At 47.1% G+C, this 17246-nt stretch overlaps 1 protein-coding gene across 2 annotated transcripts in view; it reads left to right on the top strand.

Annotated features, from left to right (window-relative positions):
* The window catches only part of WDTC1 (WD and tetratricopeptide repeats 1), a 71489-nt gene that overhangs the window by 26866 nt on the left and 27377 nt on the right, over nucleotides 1-17246 (top strand). For both annotated transcript variants that reach the window (XM_029570923.1, XM_029570922.1), the window contains exons 6-10: nucleotides 473-660; nucleotides 4638-4820; nucleotides 6420-6514; nucleotides 13349-13464; nucleotides 14568-14640. In XM_029570923.1, coding sequence (XP_029426783.1) covers nucleotides 473-660; nucleotides 4638-4820; nucleotides 6420-6514; nucleotides 13349-13464; nucleotides 14568-14640 — 655 coding nt within the window. The remainder of the gene's footprint in view (nucleotides 1-472; nucleotides 661-4637; nucleotides 4821-6419; nucleotides 6515-13348; nucleotides 13465-14567; nucleotides 14641-17246) is intronic.

The following is a 17246-nucleotide window of genomic DNA, read 5'->3' as shown; positions in this document are numbered from 1 at the left end:
CATTTCTCTTACTACAGCCTTATGTAAGTAAATCATCCAGATACTATGAAGGTACTTAAACAGTGGTTATTTGGGGCCACTAATATTTTTAAATCTCCTCCTTTTGTGGGTTCCATTTAATGGTGTTCAGACTCTTTGGTTATTTCCCAGTACTGACGCTACAAGGTGAGGATAAGGAATGTAATGTATTCTGAGCTCTTTCCTTTAAGTGCTTACATAGTGGGGGAAGGTGCTACACTCTTGTAATACCATCCTAATAAATCTGAATCTAGTGCTGGCACTGTAAGATAAGTCTGCTGACTGTGCTTTCCACCCCTTCAAGATCTTGTTTATTCTACCGATCTCCAGGTCCTTGTGGCTCTGCTCACTATAGGATCTCGGGGCACAACCTACATTTTCCACCTTCTGTTGTGTCGCTTAGGCTCTGAAATCCTCTTTGTAAGTTAGTTGTCGTCTGCCTTGCCTCCTCCAGTTCCTGCCACATGCTGGGGACCGAATCCTGATTACAGGTGCTGCTGACTCCAAAGTGCATGTGCATGATCTGACTGTTAAGGAAACAATACACATGTTCGGGGATCACACAAACAGGGTGAAGCGTGTTGCGACAGCACCAATGTGGCCCAACACGTTCTGGAGCGCAGCAGAGGATGGGCTGATCAGGTGAGAAGTTTGGGCTTTGACTGAAATTTTTTTTTTTTTCTTTTGCTTCCTTTTCTGTCTCGTCTGCACTGTTGGGACTCTTGACTTGGGTTTTGTATTGTTCGGGGGGAGGACGGGCGGGATGTTGGCCTTGAATCTGTAAAATTCTCTCTGAAATTAAGGAATAAAAAAAGATACTGGGCCAGTTCTACTTTAAATTGATTTTTGTTATTTGGACCCATTGACTTTTTTAGGTAGTGATTTCATAAAATGTAACTTAAGTATTTTGTTCCACAGTTAAATAGTCGCCTCCTTACTCCCATGCCATTCAGAACCTGCCCTCCCTGCTCATGCCCATTGATGAGCCATGAGCCTTCATTTACAATTACCTAGGAATTTCCCTATTCATGATCCCGATCCTCCTCCCACCTAGTGCAGCCATCGCATCAGAGGGGCTGGGAGCCCAGTGGAACTGGGCCCTTGCACCTTTCAGCAGGTGCTGGTATGTGCTATATCTTGTGATGCACACTAGTAATTGTTATAAATTATGAAGTAACCAATTATATAGGTAATGCAGGTTATGGTTTGGTTCCTCTGTATTCTGTTAGGCCAGTCCATTACACATGGGTTATGCACTCCTTCCAGCAGATGGAGGCAGAGGCTTGCAGATGTCATTTCCTGTATTCATCTGTGCTGACACCATCCTGCCAGTATTCAGTCTCAGCAGATGTTTGATGTGCTTCCCATGCTGGAAGCTAAGGCTTGGTTAGGCCGGATGAATAGGAAGAATATGGTGGGAAGCTCCTGAGGTAACGGCGTTGGCTTCCTTCACTCAGTGGAGCAGCACAGAGTACCAGTGTGAGACTTGGAAGGCTCCTCCCCCCAGCTTCTCTTTGCTGAGGATAGAAAATGAGTTATGGAAGTCCTTTTCTTTTTTTTTTTTATCTTCATGCTCTGTTTGCCTTCAGCTGAGTCCTGTTTAAAAAAAAAAAAAAAAAAAAAAAAAAAAAGGACAGGCTCTGCTCCTTCAGTGAAGGCTGCCTGGGGAAGTAGGACCATTTGGAAAGGTTAATGGAAAAGATTGGAGCTTCTGGCAGAGTGACTAGCAGGCAGTTGTGATGTTACTGAGCCCTGCAGCAGTCCCTGGAAGCGTGAAAACTCCTGATAGCGGCACAAATTGCGTTAGGGGCTGTATCGGACCCTCATGGGGGGGGGGGATGGGTGAGAGCCCAGTGAGCGAGTTTGAGTCTGAGCTGCCTCGGGAGGTTTGCAGCTGTTGGATGTGCCGGTGCTGCTTGAGGAACAGTGGATTTAGAAAGTGCCTTTGGTGGGGGGACCCGGGTCCGCAGGGCTTGCTGACTTTTCATTCCTGCCAGAGGTGGGAACAGTGGCCATCTTGCAGCGCGAGAGAACTTCCACCTCCGTCTTCCAGGCAATGGCTCAGCCGATCCATTTCTCAGTGTTATCTTTCCAGTTTATTCTGGCGAGGAATCGGAGGTTTCACAATTGTAATTTTATCTGCCACAGTACTCTGAGAAACTGAGTATCAGCACAGGGTTTTCAGTATTTGTTTTCTGTCAGGAGCTCGCAGTGCAAGGTCAGGGGTCCAGTGTGGAGGCAAAGTGACTCAACAGTCGGGTTGCTCGGGCAATTTGTCTGGCACGCCTCGAATGTGCTCCCCGTTTACTTGGAAGAATGGTGAGAGTGATCTCAAACAGACAACGCTATGGCAGTAGGAAAACCTGCCAGCTGGTCTCCTTAGAGATGGTTATGCTTCTTCCTTGGGTGGAAAAGTATTTTCTGGCCTTGCCATCTCACATAATGGGAGAAGACAATGTGGAAACTGATTCTCTTTCGTCACATACTGGATCCTTGAGAGTGGTGTCTCTGCAATGGGGCTTTCAACTTCTGTCAGCAGGTGGAGTTGGATGTTCATGGGTTTGGGTGAGATGTGAAGGTTCGCTAGTTCTTCAGTCGCCAGAGAGATCTGAGGTCCTCTGGGATCAATGCCCTAATACAGGAATGGCTGAGAGCGGAAACTTTTTATGTTTTCACCTTGGCCCATAATAGGTGGGGAAGTTCAGTAGATTGCTTGATATCCTGGAGATTCCAGATTGGCCTCACACTTGTTGAGTAATTGGGTTTTCTTCGCTTTCCTCCACACAGGAACATGCTATGCAAGGGTCCGATGTCTCTGGCTCTATTCTGTCTTGAAAGGGTGCATATGATGGCTATTCACCGGCCATAGGCTTTTAAAGGCCAGGAATGTGTGTGGTGAGTGTCTGAGGATGGCTGCCTGGCTGTGCCTCGATTTCACAGTTCTTCGATTTGCTGCAGGAGGGTCATAGTAAGGGTTTATCTCAGGTAGCAGTGCTGTCTTGCTATAGAGGATGGGTTCAGGGTTGACACTGTCCTTGCCCCCAGATATGTCTAGTTTTTTACGAGACACTAAACACATTTGACCGCCCCCTGGATCCTGTTTCCTCTTTGAGATCTAAATTTAGTTCTGGTTTTATTTATTTTTAATTTTTTTTGGCAGGTCCTCGTTTCGTTGCTCTTGAGTTTTTCTCTGCTCTTGCTCACATTGCAGACCTGTTTCTGATCGCAGTTTTTTCAGTATGCAAGGTATTGGAGTTGCAGGCGCTTTCAGGTAGAGACCCTTTTCTAACCATTACTCAGGATAGGGACAGCTTTGCACGATATCCTCCTTTCCTTCCAAAAGTAGTCTTCAGTTTTCATATGAATCAGTCTCTCTATCGTCCTTTAATAAGCAGGGGGACGCAGAGGAGTATGCGCTCCTGCGACCTCGGGATGTACGGCGGCATCTTCTGAGGTATCTCAAGGTTTCTAATGAATTCTGAAGGTCCTATCATCTTTCTGCTGCACAGTGTATGAGAGGGTGAAACATCTTCTAGGACTACAGTGGCGTGCTGGATTAAAGAAGTGATCGCAGCAGCTTTCTTAGAGGCAGAGATGCCCTTGCCAAAGCAGGTTTGGGATCATTCCATGAGAGCGCAAGCTACTTGGTTGGCAGAGCTCCAGCTGGTATTGCCATGAAGAGACTTGAGGAGCTGCAACCTGGTCATCCCTGCGTGCTTTTTCCAGACTCTCTTGTCCTTAAGCAGCTTACTACACAAAGAGAGTAGCTTTGCTACATCCCATGTGCGATGGACTGGCCTGACTGAACGTAGAGGAAGGTGAAAACTACTCCTTACCTGATTTCCTTTCCTCTAGAGCAGTTAGGCCAGGCCAGGATCAGTCCAAGAACCTAATTTGGCAGGGCACAACTGGAGAGATGATTGGCAGAATTAGTCAATTCGTCGTCTTTTGGATAAGCATGCCTTTTCAACTCTTACCCTGTTCTTGCTATTGTCTATCTTTCCTCTGGTCCTTTTGATTTCTTGGTCTTCTGGAAGTTCAAAAAAGAGAAACTTGTTTATATATGGTGTTTCCAGTTATTTCTGGTTTATGTGAAATATATTTTTATTGAGTAATGACCAAGCAAGGTATGTATGAACAGAGGCAGCATATAAACATAGGTCAATAGTGAAACATTCAGGAATGTACTAAATGCTGAGTGGAAGATCTATCACTCTTTTTTTCAAAATAAACAATCAGCTATCCTGTAATCTATCCCCATTTAAAAGTTGTTCAGGGTTGGCTTTTTCAGAAAATACTGGCAGGCTAGTGTCGTCATGGATGCTTATAAAGCGTGACAGCGAGCCTATTCTCTACCTCACTCTGCTGATAGGTAGGTGTGTGTAACCCATGTGTAATGGACTAGCCTGCTTGCTCTAGAAGACAGGAAATGTATCAGGTAAGTAGTAATTTCACCTTATGGTTTAGAGAAAATGTATGGCATTGTCAGGTTCATTATGTATCTGTTTGGGCAAAATCACAGTTGCCTTATTCTGCATGGCTTAGTCATTAATGTAAGTTCAATAAAAAGGTATTTACCTCATTTTTATGTCTGTCTTTCTTTCCAAACTGCCCTGTAGGCAGTATGACCTCCGAGAGAGCAGCAAGCGCTCTGAGGTGCTCATTGACCTGACAGAGTACTGCGGACAATTGGTGGAGGCAAAGTGCCTCACTGTCAACCCCCAGGACAACAACTATCTAGCGGTGGGGGCCAGCGGGCCCTTTGTACGGATCTATGACATCCGCATGATCCATAACCACAGGTGAAGGTGGAGCTTTTAGGCCTTTTCTGTAATAATAAAATCTTATGCATGTGCTTTTAACAGCAAAAAATTGTGAGGTGCTGAGTTATTTGGTCCTTATGTCAATAGATTAGAGTAATCTTTTGGTCCATTCACATTCAGTGTTCTGAATGGAAAGTGAATGGCAGAGTAAGCCAAGCTACACACATCTGATTTTCTTTGGTTTAACAAAGCATCTGTATCATGTTACAGCAGAAGAGAGGGCTTGTTGACTGAAATGCATATTGGTATGAGCTACTGAGATTTGGGGTTGTGGGGGTTTTTTTGTTTGTTTTAACTATAATAGAGACAAGGTGGCCATACCTGCTTCTGTTTTTCTCTGCTGCTTGGCAGTCAATACAGAAATTGTTTTATCTTCAGTGAAATGATGTGAATGGCCATTTGGCTCCATTTATCTGTCCCGTTAAAGTTATTGTAGTTATCTCTAATATTGTGGTGCTGTGACCCTTGACTTCTGCTAAATTCTATCACCCAGTAGCTTGTGGGTTATGAATAGTCTCAGCAGAGCAACCTAGATTCTTGGGGGGGGGGAACGGGACTTCTGGCTGTTCCTGGGTTGTGGGGTGTGGGTTTTGTTGGGTGTTTTTTTTGGGTTGTTTGTTTTGTTTTTTTTTTTAAAACACCATTTTCTCTCAAGGATTGTATGCTGGTATTAGTGGGCCTGTTTATTAGAGAACATTGAAGGGGAGGGGTGTGCAGGTGTCTGAGATGGAAGAACATCCTTTTTAGATGGAGTGTGTGTGTGTGTGTGTTAGAGGAGTCTTAGCTCTTTGTGCCCTAGTGGCTGAACGTGGGGTGCATATGTACCAGGCTGTAGGGGGAGAACTGCAATCTGTGGTCCATGGCTAGACAGGAACGTTAGAAGTGGGAGAAAATCCCCTAGGAACTGTGGATTTGGGCTCAAGCTGCTGTAGCCCAATAAAGGCGAGTTTCAAAGGAGCAGGAAGAAACTGCCAAAAATAACTGAAAAATGAAATCTGTAGAAATTCATGCTCTTTCCAAGGGGAAACACTTATTTTGATGTAATATTCCTCTGCAGTTTTCTTATTTGTGTTTTTCTTTATAATTTGGATTCTTAATTCACACTATTACTGCTGTAAACACCAAATGGACCTATGGTTTTAACTTTTTCTAACTGCGGTAATTTTGGGTGGGGGTTAAACCTTGATTCCAGTATCTTCAGGCAGGATCCTGTGTGTGTGTGTGTGTGTGTGGCGTGTTTGGTTTTTATCACTTCACAGAGGGTATTATGGGATCTGAAAATCAATCCAGGTAATTTTATGATTTGGGATTTAGGGTGTGAACCTCCCCAAAAACCAGAATTGGTTTTTCTACACATTGTAATACAGCCCTGACTTCATAAGAGAAGCAGGACTACATCTCCATACATGCAGTGGGTAAAAGCAGGACTGGAGCAGTCTGTCCTAGTTGACATGGAGTCATTTGGTAATGCAAACAAGGTTCTGCATAGTGGAAAGACTGCTGGGAGAAGCTTTTTAAAATGGGTGAGCTTTTGTCTTGTTTGGGGATTTCTCTCACAGTTCGGTTTTTTGTTTTCAGGAAAAGCCTGAAGCAGAGTCCCTTGACCGCGGTCCACACGTTTTGTGACCGACAGAAGCCTATCCCAGATGGGGCTGCACAATACTATGTAGCAGGTGAGCTTCCAGTCGCCACTCCCCCTGCACTATGGCATTTTTTCACCAAACTTGGGGGATAAGTGGGTGACCTTTTTTACGTTAGCTAACCCAGTTCCTTGAGTATTTCTCCCCAAATTGACATCTTTGAGTCAGGAGCCTTTAATATTCCTTTTTTTTTTTTTTTTCTACCCATCTTTCCCTGTACGTACCCGGATCAGTCCAGACCATGGGGTTGAGCCTCCTGTCCAGCAGATGGAGACAGACCAAAACTGAAAGGGTATCCCATATCAGGACAGAGCCTACCCTGCAGCCTTTCAGTATTTGTCTCCAGCAGATGTGACAGCTCACCCTGCAGTTCCCTGGTTCTTTTGTTTGTCCCACTTTGGGACTCCCTTTCTTCTCTAAAATGTCTTGGATCAAGCAAAGTATTTGTTGTTTTTAAAGTTCTATTTATAAAAAAAAAAAAAATATATTGTTGTAAACTTTTCAGTTGGACTCTGCTGATCTCCTTACAGGAGACAGTTTTCTGTCTCCTCTCTCTTGGGGGGGGGGCCTTGCCCCTTGTTTTAAAAGATAATAGCCTAGGCTCCCTATTCCCAGTGTTCCTCGGCTGTGGGGTGATACTGGTGGTCCAGCCACTCCCCCTCTACAACCTTCTCTTTTGCCGGGATGTTTTTCCCCTGCACTACTCGATTAAGATTAAAAAAAAAATTAGATAAGGACTTGGCAGCCTTTTATTGAGAGAGAGGAGCATGCAGGATTCATTCTCCTGCCTCCGCTCCCTCAACCCGGCAGCCCAGCTGATTTTTATTGTTGCTCCGCCCCTGTAACGGGGCCATGCCGCGAACTCCTCTGTGTCTTGCCTGCTGGGAGTCTTCGCTCCGACTCTCCCGCGAGCGGCTATGCTCCAAACGTCTGCTGGGGAGAGAGGGTCCCTCCGCGGTTGCGATCACCTCATGACCCCGGACAAGGCCTAGCAAGCGTGTGGCCGCATCGTTCCCGGGTCGGCAAACCGCGGGAACGGTGGCCATTTTGGGTTTTTCTGTTGCTTCTACCATGGGACAGCAGGACACACAGGACCCAGAGTTTTTGGAATCTTCCCCCCCCCCCCCCTCCCCCATGGAGGTTCTAGGCCTTGTTTTTCTTCAGTTTGTGCTTTTAATGCACAAATCCTATCTAGCCAGTTTACAGGAGGAGTCTGCGGTGCCGGATGTGCAGGGGTATGTTCGAGTGCGGGTGGTCCCAGGGCCCCCCCCCCCCCGCTCCCTTGATTATCCCAGACAAAGATCAAGACCTGGATTTTGTTGAAACTTCTCCCCCCATCTAGAGGGGCATGACCCTCATGTTCTCCGTCTATTCCGGAGGGAGGAACTGGAGCCACTTATCCCTTTTATCACTCAGGAGCTGGGGATCGAGTGCCCTGCAGTAGTTGAGTTCTTGGCCTCTATGCTTGCTTGCACGGACCCAGTCCTGTGGGACTCAGGACTCTTCCATGCTCCTTCCCCCTTCCATCCAGTGCATAGGCTGATGCTCCTCTGGGAGTGGGAGACTCCCGACTCGGGGGCTCCGCGTAGTGAGGGCCATGGAAAAAGCTCTATCCTCTCCCGAAGGAGTGTTTAGACATGCTGAAAATTCCCAAGGTGGATTCTTCTGTGTTTGCAGTCACTAAGCACACCACCATCCCGGTGGTGGGTGCTAGGCCCAGAGGGATGTTCAAGACCACAAACTAGAATTTCATCTCAAGCGCATCTTCGAAGTCTTGGCCTTGGGTGTTCGGGCGTCGATATGCAGCGGGCAAGCCTTAGGTGGGTTCAACAATTGCTCAGCACCCAGGACCTCCCGTCTGCAGAGGCAGAGCAGGCTGAAAGGTTGGCGGGAGCTATAGCATATGGGGCAGATGCCCTTTACGACTTGTTCCGGGTCCAAGCAAAAGCGATGACTTCCGCAGTCTCTGCCCAGGCGGCTTCTCTGCCTCCGTAATTGGGTGGCTGACTCGTCTTCCAAGGTGCAGCTGGGCACGCTCCCCCTTTAAAGGTAAGTTGCTTTTTGGCGAGGACCTGGAGCAGCTTATTAAATCCTTGTGTGAGAACAAGGTCCACAAGCTACCTGAGGATTGCCCGAAACAGGCGAGAGCCGCCTTCCCTATTCGCACCCGATTCAGGGGTCAGCGGAGATATAATCCCAGGACATGGGGCACCTTCTCTAGGGGAAATCCCTCTAGATCTGTCCTGGTCTCAGGCCTTCCGAGATGGTAATCCACAGCGCCCTGCGACCAAGCCCACCTCCCAATGAGATTCAGCCAGCCCATTCCTCGTTCCAAACTTAGGTGGTCATTTGGATGGTGGTCCAAAGGTGGACTTTTGGATGGAAACCCTAAGGGCAGTTATAGCGGCTGTTCATCCCAGAGAATTTCTGGCCTTTCTCGACTTGAGAGGCCCACCTGCACATAACAATCTGTGTCGAACATCAGAGGTATCTCCGATTCAACATCTTGGGTCAACACTTTCAGTTCCGGGCTCTCCCCTTCGGTCTTGCCACAGCACTGCGCATGTTCACCAAGGTTGTGGTGGTGGTGGCCGCCCTCCGGCGGGACGGAGTCCTATTCCACCCTTACCTGAACGATTGGCTAGTACGGGCCAAGTCTGAGACCTTATGCACACTGGCAGTGGACTGCATCCTTGCTCTGCTCTTGTCCCTGGGATGGATAGTAAATTTTTCCAAGAGCAATCTCCGATCTTCCCAGGTCTTAGAATTCCTCGGGGCTCGGTTCGATACCAGAGTCGGCAAGGTACTCCTGCCAGACTCGCGAGCATTCAAGCTGATGGATCAAGTCCAAAACTTCCTTTCCATGCCTCTTCCCACAGCGTGGGACTACCTACAGGTTCTGGGGACCATGGCTTCCACTATCGACTTGGTCCCCTGGACTTTTGCGCATATGCGTCCTTTACAGAAAGCTTTGCTATCCCGCTGGAAACTGGTGTCAGAACAGTTTCAGACGCTGCTCCCACTCTCCGCCTCTACCATCAGCGCCATACAATTGTGGCTATCGCTCAAGCACCTTCTGAGAGGAATATCCCTTCAGACTCCACAGTGGATTGTAGTCACGACAGACGCCAGCCTCTCCGGATGGGGAGCAGTCTGCCAGTTGCAGGCCACGCAGGGATACTGGTCCCCAGCCCAATCCTGCTGGCACATCAATCGCCTGGAGGCTCGGGCAGTTCATCTGGCTCTCAAAGCGTTTCTCCTGCTACTTCGCCAAAGAGCAGTTCGGGTGCTCTCGGACAACTCTTCCACGGTGTGTATCAATTGCCAGGGGGGCACCAGGAGTTGCCTGGTGGCCCTCAAGGCCAGTCAGCTCTTCGTGTGGGCGGAGCATCATCTGCAATGCCTAGCAGCTTCTCACATTGCAGGCAAGGAGAATGTTCAAGCAGACTTCTTGAGTTGCCAGTGGCTCGATCCCTGCGAGTGGGAGTTGTCCGAGGCAATGGATCTGATTGTCGATCGGTGGGGTCCTCCTCACCTGGACCTGTTGGCAACCTTGGACAATGCCAAAGCTCCCAGGTTCTTCAGCCACTGGAGGAGTACTGCTCTGAAGGGGTAGATGCACTAGTCCTTCTGTACGTGTTTCTTCCTTGCCCCCTGGTGGGCAAAGTGCTCAGAAGGATAGAGCTCCACAGAGGTCCGGTCGTTCTCGTAACCCCCGAATGGCCTCTCAGACCGTGGTTCGCAGATCTCGTAAACCTGTTGAGGGACAACCCTCTTCGTCTGTCATCTCCAGTTCCTGCTATGGCAGGGTCCTATATTTTTCGACCAGGCGGATCGCTTCTGTCTAGCGGCCTGTCTTTTGAACGGCGGAGACTGAGAAAGAAGGGATATGGGGAGGACATCATATCCACTATTCTGCGTGCCCGCAAGACTTCTACTTCCCTCACCTATGTCTGGGTTTGGAAAGTTTTCGAACTTGTCTGCGTGGAATCGGGTGTTTCGGCTCATTCTGCCCCGGTGTCACTGGTTCTTTCTTTTCTCCAGAGAGGTCTTTCTAAGGGTTTATCCTTCGGTTCGCTCCGGGTCCAGGTTTCTGCCCTCAGCTCTCTTGGGAAATCTTGAAGGTTATGCGGTTGCGTCTCATCCGGATATTGTCCGTTTTTCTCAAGGGAGTTAAACATTTGAGGCTGCCGCTGAGTTCCACTTATCCTTCGAGGAGCATTAATTTAGTCCTCCTCTCTGCCTAGCTCCCTTCGAGCCTCTCCGGTGCTCTACTCTCAAGGATTTAACACTTATGGCAGTGTTTTTAGTCTCTATTTGCTCTGTGTTTTTTGGACTCGAGGGGGGGGTGTCGGTGTCTCCCTTAACACTGTCCCATCTTTTTTGCCGAAGGTTGTTTCTTCCTTTCATGTCAATCAGTCGGAGCTCCCTGCGTTCTCTCCCATGGATATTGCTGGTACAGCAGGGGATGATCTACGCCGTCTGGATGTGAAACATGTCCTCATGCGTTATCTTCATGTAACCAGTGATTTCCAAATCTCAGATCATCATCTTTTTGTCTTATGGAGTGGGCCCAAACAGGCCTCTAAGATTACAATCTTTCGCTGGTTGAAGGAGGCGATCGTGTCGGCCTATATCTGTCGGGGCCGGGCGTTCATTCCTTGCGTTCTCAAGCTGCTTCTTGGGCGGAGAGTCAATCGGTCTCTCCGCAGGAGATATGCAGGGCAGCTACGTGGAAATCTTTGCATACTTTTGCTCAACATTACTGCTTGGATGTTCAGGTGCCTGTCTTTGGTTCTTTTGGTTGGCAGGTGCTTTGGTTCTTTGGTTCTTCGAGCAGGTGCTTCGAGTGGGTCTGTCTCGGTCCCAACCTGTTTAGGGAAGCTCTGGTACATCCCATGGTCTGGACTGATCCGGGTACATACAGGGAAAGGGAAATTTTTAGTTCTTACCTGTTAATTTTCGTTCCTGTAGTACCACGGATCAGTCCAGATACCCTTCCCTATATATTTTCTGCCGTCCGCTCGAAGCTTCTTTTCTCTTTTTTTGCAGGATTCAGAATGATTTTTCGTCTGTGTTTATAATAAGAGGCACCGGAAGCATCTCTCTGACCATGGACATTTATGCAAGAGCGTTTATCTACAGAGTCCATTCAATGTTTGCACTTGTTAAAGTTTTTGAGTTCTCTTGTAACTTGCTTGATTCCTTACTGTTTATCTTCATACTTTCTGCTTTGACAATGGTTATACTGAAGGGCTGCAGGGTAGGCTCTGTCCTGATTATGGGATACCCTTTCAGTTTTGGTCTGTCTCATCTGCTGGACAGGAGGCTCAACCCCATGGTCTGGACTGATCCGTGGTACTACAGGAATTAAAATTAACAGGTAAGAACTAACAGGCCGATACAGTAAAGTCTGCGGGCGAACCGGCCACTTGCCGGCGCGTGAAATTCTGTATTTAAATTAGGCCCGGCGGTAAAAACGGGCAAAAGGAGCGACAGCTGTCAGCGGGTTTGAGCGTCCGGTTTTCGGCCAGGCAGCCGCGGGCTGAATTCAAATTTTTTTTTTAACTTTTTTTACTCTTCGGGACCTCCAACTTAATATCGCCATAATATTAAGTCGGAGAGTGCACAGAAAAGCAGTTTTTACTTCCAGTGCCGTAAGAAATTAGCACCTACCTTTTGGGTCGGCTGCACATTTTACTTTCTGTATCCCGCGCGCATACCTAATAGGGCCATCAACATGCATTTGCATGTTGAGGGCGCTATTAGGTGCCGCGGGTTGGACGTGCGTTTTCCTCCCCTTACTGAATAAGGGGTAAGGGAAAACGCGCGTCCAAGAGCAGGCTTACAGTGCGCTCCGGAGCGCACTGTACTGTATCGGCCTGTAAATTTCCTCTCTAATATATATTTTAGCATAAAGATTTTGTTAACATCTTTGTATATGTTTGAAATTGAGATTAAACATTGGAGCAACAATCCTTGCATTTAGAATTAATGTTGAATTGTAGGGTGCATTTAACAATTGATTTTTGTAATTTTGCTTGCTTTTTTTTTTTTTAAACAAGTAATGTTTTTGAAAGATTGCGCATACTCAATCTGTTAGAATTTGTAATCCATTTTATCAGTGAGTAAGGAACAGATTTTTACTATTTTGGATGTGTATGTTGAGCTCAATGTGTGTTGCTATAATTGATAATGGTGCTGGTAGAGGCAGCTAGAGCGGAGTGTAATTTATAACAAATTTGATAAGTGTGTGTATATAAATATTCAGAAGACTACTAGAATAATAAATACGTAGGCCTTGAAGATATCAAGGAATGTGTATGTAGTTTTTCACATTTTTGTATAAATTTTAAATTGAAGAGAAGGTGGTCTGCATATTGGGTGCCATCGCATGTTTCTTTCCCCCAGGCATTGAGTAACATTTTTGAGTGTTAGTAAACTTTTGCTAAGCCTTGCTCAGCACTACAAGAGCTATGTTTTTGCATTTTAATCACTGGTTCAGTATTGGGATTCACCTCTAAGGAGGCACTTGATGCAGATCCTAGTTCTTCCATTTTGGCAGATTGGTATAGTTATGCCATGTGAGTCTGACTGGCTTTTTTTTTTTTTTTTGGAAATTCAGCATCTGGGACTTTCTGTACCTTGGAAATATAAAACACTTTGATCCAGCACTGGATGGGGCTTTTCTGTTCGTTTGGCATCTGCTTGCTATATTCTTTAAGTACATGTTGATCTGGCAGCAGAAATACTATTGTTCCATAAATTATCCCTCCTATCCATGTGTGAAGCTGCCGCCCAAGTCTTTCAGAGGACAGGGAGACACTGACCAGTATTTAATTAACTTAGCTGCCTCTTTCTCTGCAGGACACCTTCCAGTGAAACTGCCAGACTACAACAACCGTCTGCGTGTCCTGGTAGCCACATATGTGACTTTCAGTCCAGATGGGACAGAACTGCTAGTTAATATGGGAGGGGAACAGGTAATGAATAAACTGTCTTCAGATCCTTGAGTAGATGCAGCTTGAGATGAGAGGAGGGAAACTGAAGGCCTGTCATGTTCATGGTCCACATATAAAAGGGAAGAGCAGTTTTTGTTTGTTTTTTGTTTGTTTTTTTTAAGTACTGTTTTCTGCTATTGCATCTTGGGACTGTGGAGATGAGGAGGGTTCTGATTCAGTGCTTTGACAGGTGGGAAAGCTTGTGCACTAAAGCCAGCCTCCAGTATCCCCCAGTTTCTATGTTTCAAGTACTGTCAACATCTTAGCATAGTGTGTGTGAATTTTGGGAGGCCCTCTATTCTGTTCTGGAGTTGTGGCTACGAGTCGCAGGTCATGGCTGCGTTGGTAAACAATGTGCCCTGCCATGCAGGAAGTCCTCAGTTCTGGATCTTCTGTTCCTGAACTGGCTGGAGCTGGGCATGCTGTGGTGGTAGCATTCACAGCCCCTAGTTGGGTGAGAGGGAGTCATTGTCATTGCCTAAGGGTGACAGCTAGTGACTGGATACAAGGTTCCAAAAGAGAGCCTTGGTGCAGGGACCCCCCCCCCAACCCAATTACAAGCTATTGCCATTACTAGATTAAACAGGAGGGGATGTAAAATGAGGTGGGGGAGTCCTTGAGCAGTTGTGAACAAAGGCTCATGACTCCATCTGAGCTGGAAGTGCACAGGAGGAGGAGGAAACTGCTTAGTGAAAGCAGTGACTGAGTGGAAATACATTTGACATTGAGATTGGTGATGGCTCAGGAAACTTAAGTGCAATGAGTAGAGACACAGGAAACGTGGCTTCATAGAAAGGGTGTTATACAAGCATTGGGTTTTTTGCGTCCTTCCTGGATTACCATTAGAGTTGTTGGAAGGAGGCTGTATTTGATAGGTTGAAAGGTGACCAGCAATCCAACTATGTAATGGGCCCAGATCTGTAGACTTGGAAGCAAGAGTAAAGCCAGAAATCCAGTAAAATCAGGGGTACTGCAGTAGGTAGAAAAAAAAAATAGGCAGACTGGATAACCCTCACTTATGTCTTTATCTGCTGTGAATATTCTGTTTCTATGACTTAGCTCCACCTCTTGTTTTATACTTCTAGGTATATTTGTTTGACCTGACATTTAAACAGCGGCCGTACACCTTCCTTCTGCCAAAGAAGTGCCATTCTGTTGGTGAGTGGAATATGTTGGGCCTCTGGTACATGCATTAGGAGGCTGTTTATGGGGAAGGACGGCAATGGGAGAGAGGAACTAGAACAGATTTAACTGCCCCCTCTCCCACCACCACCAAAATATTTTTTTTTTCTAGCACCCAGACAGATGCATTCAGAACCAGTGGGTTATGCATCTCTACCAGCAGATGGAGATGGAGCAAACTGATGTCACAGTATGTATCCCCCTGTAGTGACATCAGCCTGCCAGTGTTCAGTCTCCTTCCTGGGGATAGCTTCAAATTTTAGAGGAGAAATAAGATTTAACTTGCCCCACTCCTGCGGTGATACCAAACGGTCTCTCCCCCAGTTGGGAATTCCTGAGGTGATTTCTGTGGTCCCTTAGATGAGTGCCTTGGTCCAGTAACTGTTTTTCTCAGCCAGTGTGGACTTAGCTGATTAAAACAGCTGAAAGGCAGCGGGTGCAGGAAGCAGAGTGCTGCGGTGAAGGTATATGCCCTCTCTGTACTCAGCTGGGAGAGGCTGAGCTCAGATAAGATTTAAAAAAAAGAAAAAGAGGGGGGGGGGGGGGGGTGGTTTGTAGGCCTTGCCCTTAGTGCTGCTCCTGCTCCTGCTCCCATGGGAGGTTAAGGGACTTGAGCAGCCCGGGTAAGTTAGGCCCTGCTGTTAGGCTTTTTTTTTCTGTGCGCTGCATGGTGGGCCGCAGTGGCTTTTTCACACACTTTTTTCTGCACGTTGGGTTGCTCTCTTCAGGACTGTCGGTGTGTGCAAGTGCATCTGGCGGTGCATCAGAGTTGTGTGCCCAGTTTCTTTTGGGCGCGCTGCCTGTGCACACAATCTGGGATATATTGGTTGTGTGCCTAGTTTTGTGATGCCTAGCCTTTGGACGCCTAAAACTTTGCAGCGTGAATTCAGCTGGACGCACACCTTCAGTCGCCCGTTAAGCGTACTGATGGACTAATGGCACCTTTCCCTCTGTGCGCCTGTCGTATTCTGGCATCTCAGCCTGGAGTGCCCTCTTGTGCAGGTGCGGCTTAGAAGCTCAGGGAGAATGATTTTACTAAGCCTGCTGGGCTGGGTAAGGACATGTCAGGAGGGGCGCCTGACCTTGAACTCTCTTAACTGGTTCATCAGCAGGGGCCAGTAGCTCAGTAGGGTTAGCACAGGTGCCTTCTGGTTTTGCCGTGGATCCTTCTGTCTTTTCTTGGGTGGAAGTTTTTCAAGGATTGTAGTCCTCAGCCCCATCCTGTCAGGTCAGAATCACAGGCAGTGGCCTCTTACTCGTCTGATACTGTTAAGCACCGAAGTACACCTAGATTGGCAGCAGGTCCTGTGATAGGAATCCGGATGTCATGGATGATGAGGCTGATCCTGATACTCTGGAGCATGGGGAAATTCCTCCAGGACTGTATTTATATTGATTAAAATTTCTTAATCACCACATGCAAGCTCTGAGCGATTTTACCTTAACACACAAAAACAGCAAAAAAATAAGACACAACGTAACAGGACAAATATAAGCTGTTCAAGCATCCAAAGGCCAACTAAGGTGCAAGATTTTAAATCTGGAGCCATATAGGACTGTTGCGGTTCTTTCATAGAGATGAGATACCGGCTCAGATTTCCCAGATGTAGGGAATACCTGAGCCTGATTCCATGTCTGAGGCAAAGAAAAATCCCATTTTTTTTTTGTTTCTTTGCATAAAGCCTCTTGTGTTTTCCCTGTTGAAGCCATTCAAGAATTGATTGATCTTGAGTGGGATGCCCTGGAGGCTAATTTCAGTCTGGCTTTGGAAGGCCTGTGCCCCCTGGATCCAGTGGTGAGAGAGTATCTGCATTTTCCAAAGTGGATGTGCTTATCTGGGCTGTCTAAGTGGACAACTATCCTCATGGAGGGAGGAGCAGCCTTGAGGATAGTTGGATAGGAGGATTGAAGCCATCCTTAAGCAAGCATTTGAACCCGTGGCAATGACCTTGCAGATAGCTGCTGCTTGTTCCCTGGTGGCTCGCTCTTGTTTACTTCTTTCTCGGGAGTGAATTCCAGGGCAGTTATGGAACCAGCCACCACCTTTTTAGCATATGCAGGCTGCGATTTGGTCCGCACCTCAGCCAGAGGTGCGGACCAAATCGTAACAGCGGCCAGGCCTTAGTTATGGCTGAGAAATTGGTCAAGACGGCCAAGGCTAATCTTACAAAATTGCCCTTTAAAGGCTCACTCTTGTTTGGGAGAAACTGGCCAGTAAGTGGGGCAAATCCTCTGTTGCCAGAGAATAAGAAACAGATGCCCGTGCCCCTCTGGCATGAGGGTTTGTACCAGGGGTTCCAAGCATTTTCGACCCTATAGAGGAGCAACCTTTCGGTAGGTCTCAGTCCTTTTGTCCAGACAGCCCAGGCAGGGCACAGGCTCGGGTAGTGGAACCTCCCAATGAAGGTTTGTTGACTCATCCCCAGGAGCAGGATTAGGTGGGGATGCCGCTCTTTTTTTTTTTTTTTTTTTTTTATCTAACAGAGGTGGGTCAAAATCACATCAGATCAGTGGGTCCTGGAGGTGATACGAGAGGGATATGTGCTGGAGTTTTTCCAGTGTTCCTCGGGACCTGTTCATGA

The sequence above is a fragment of the Rhinatrema bivittatum genome, chromosome 11 (assembly GCF_901001135.1).
Source record: "Rhinatrema bivittatum chromosome 11, aRhiBiv1.1, whole genome shotgun sequence".
Lineage (NCBI taxonomy): Eukaryota > Metazoa > Chordata > Amphibia > Gymnophiona > Rhinatrematidae > Rhinatrema > Rhinatrema bivittatum.
This window is presented reverse-complemented; position numbering and strand designations above follow the sequence as displayed.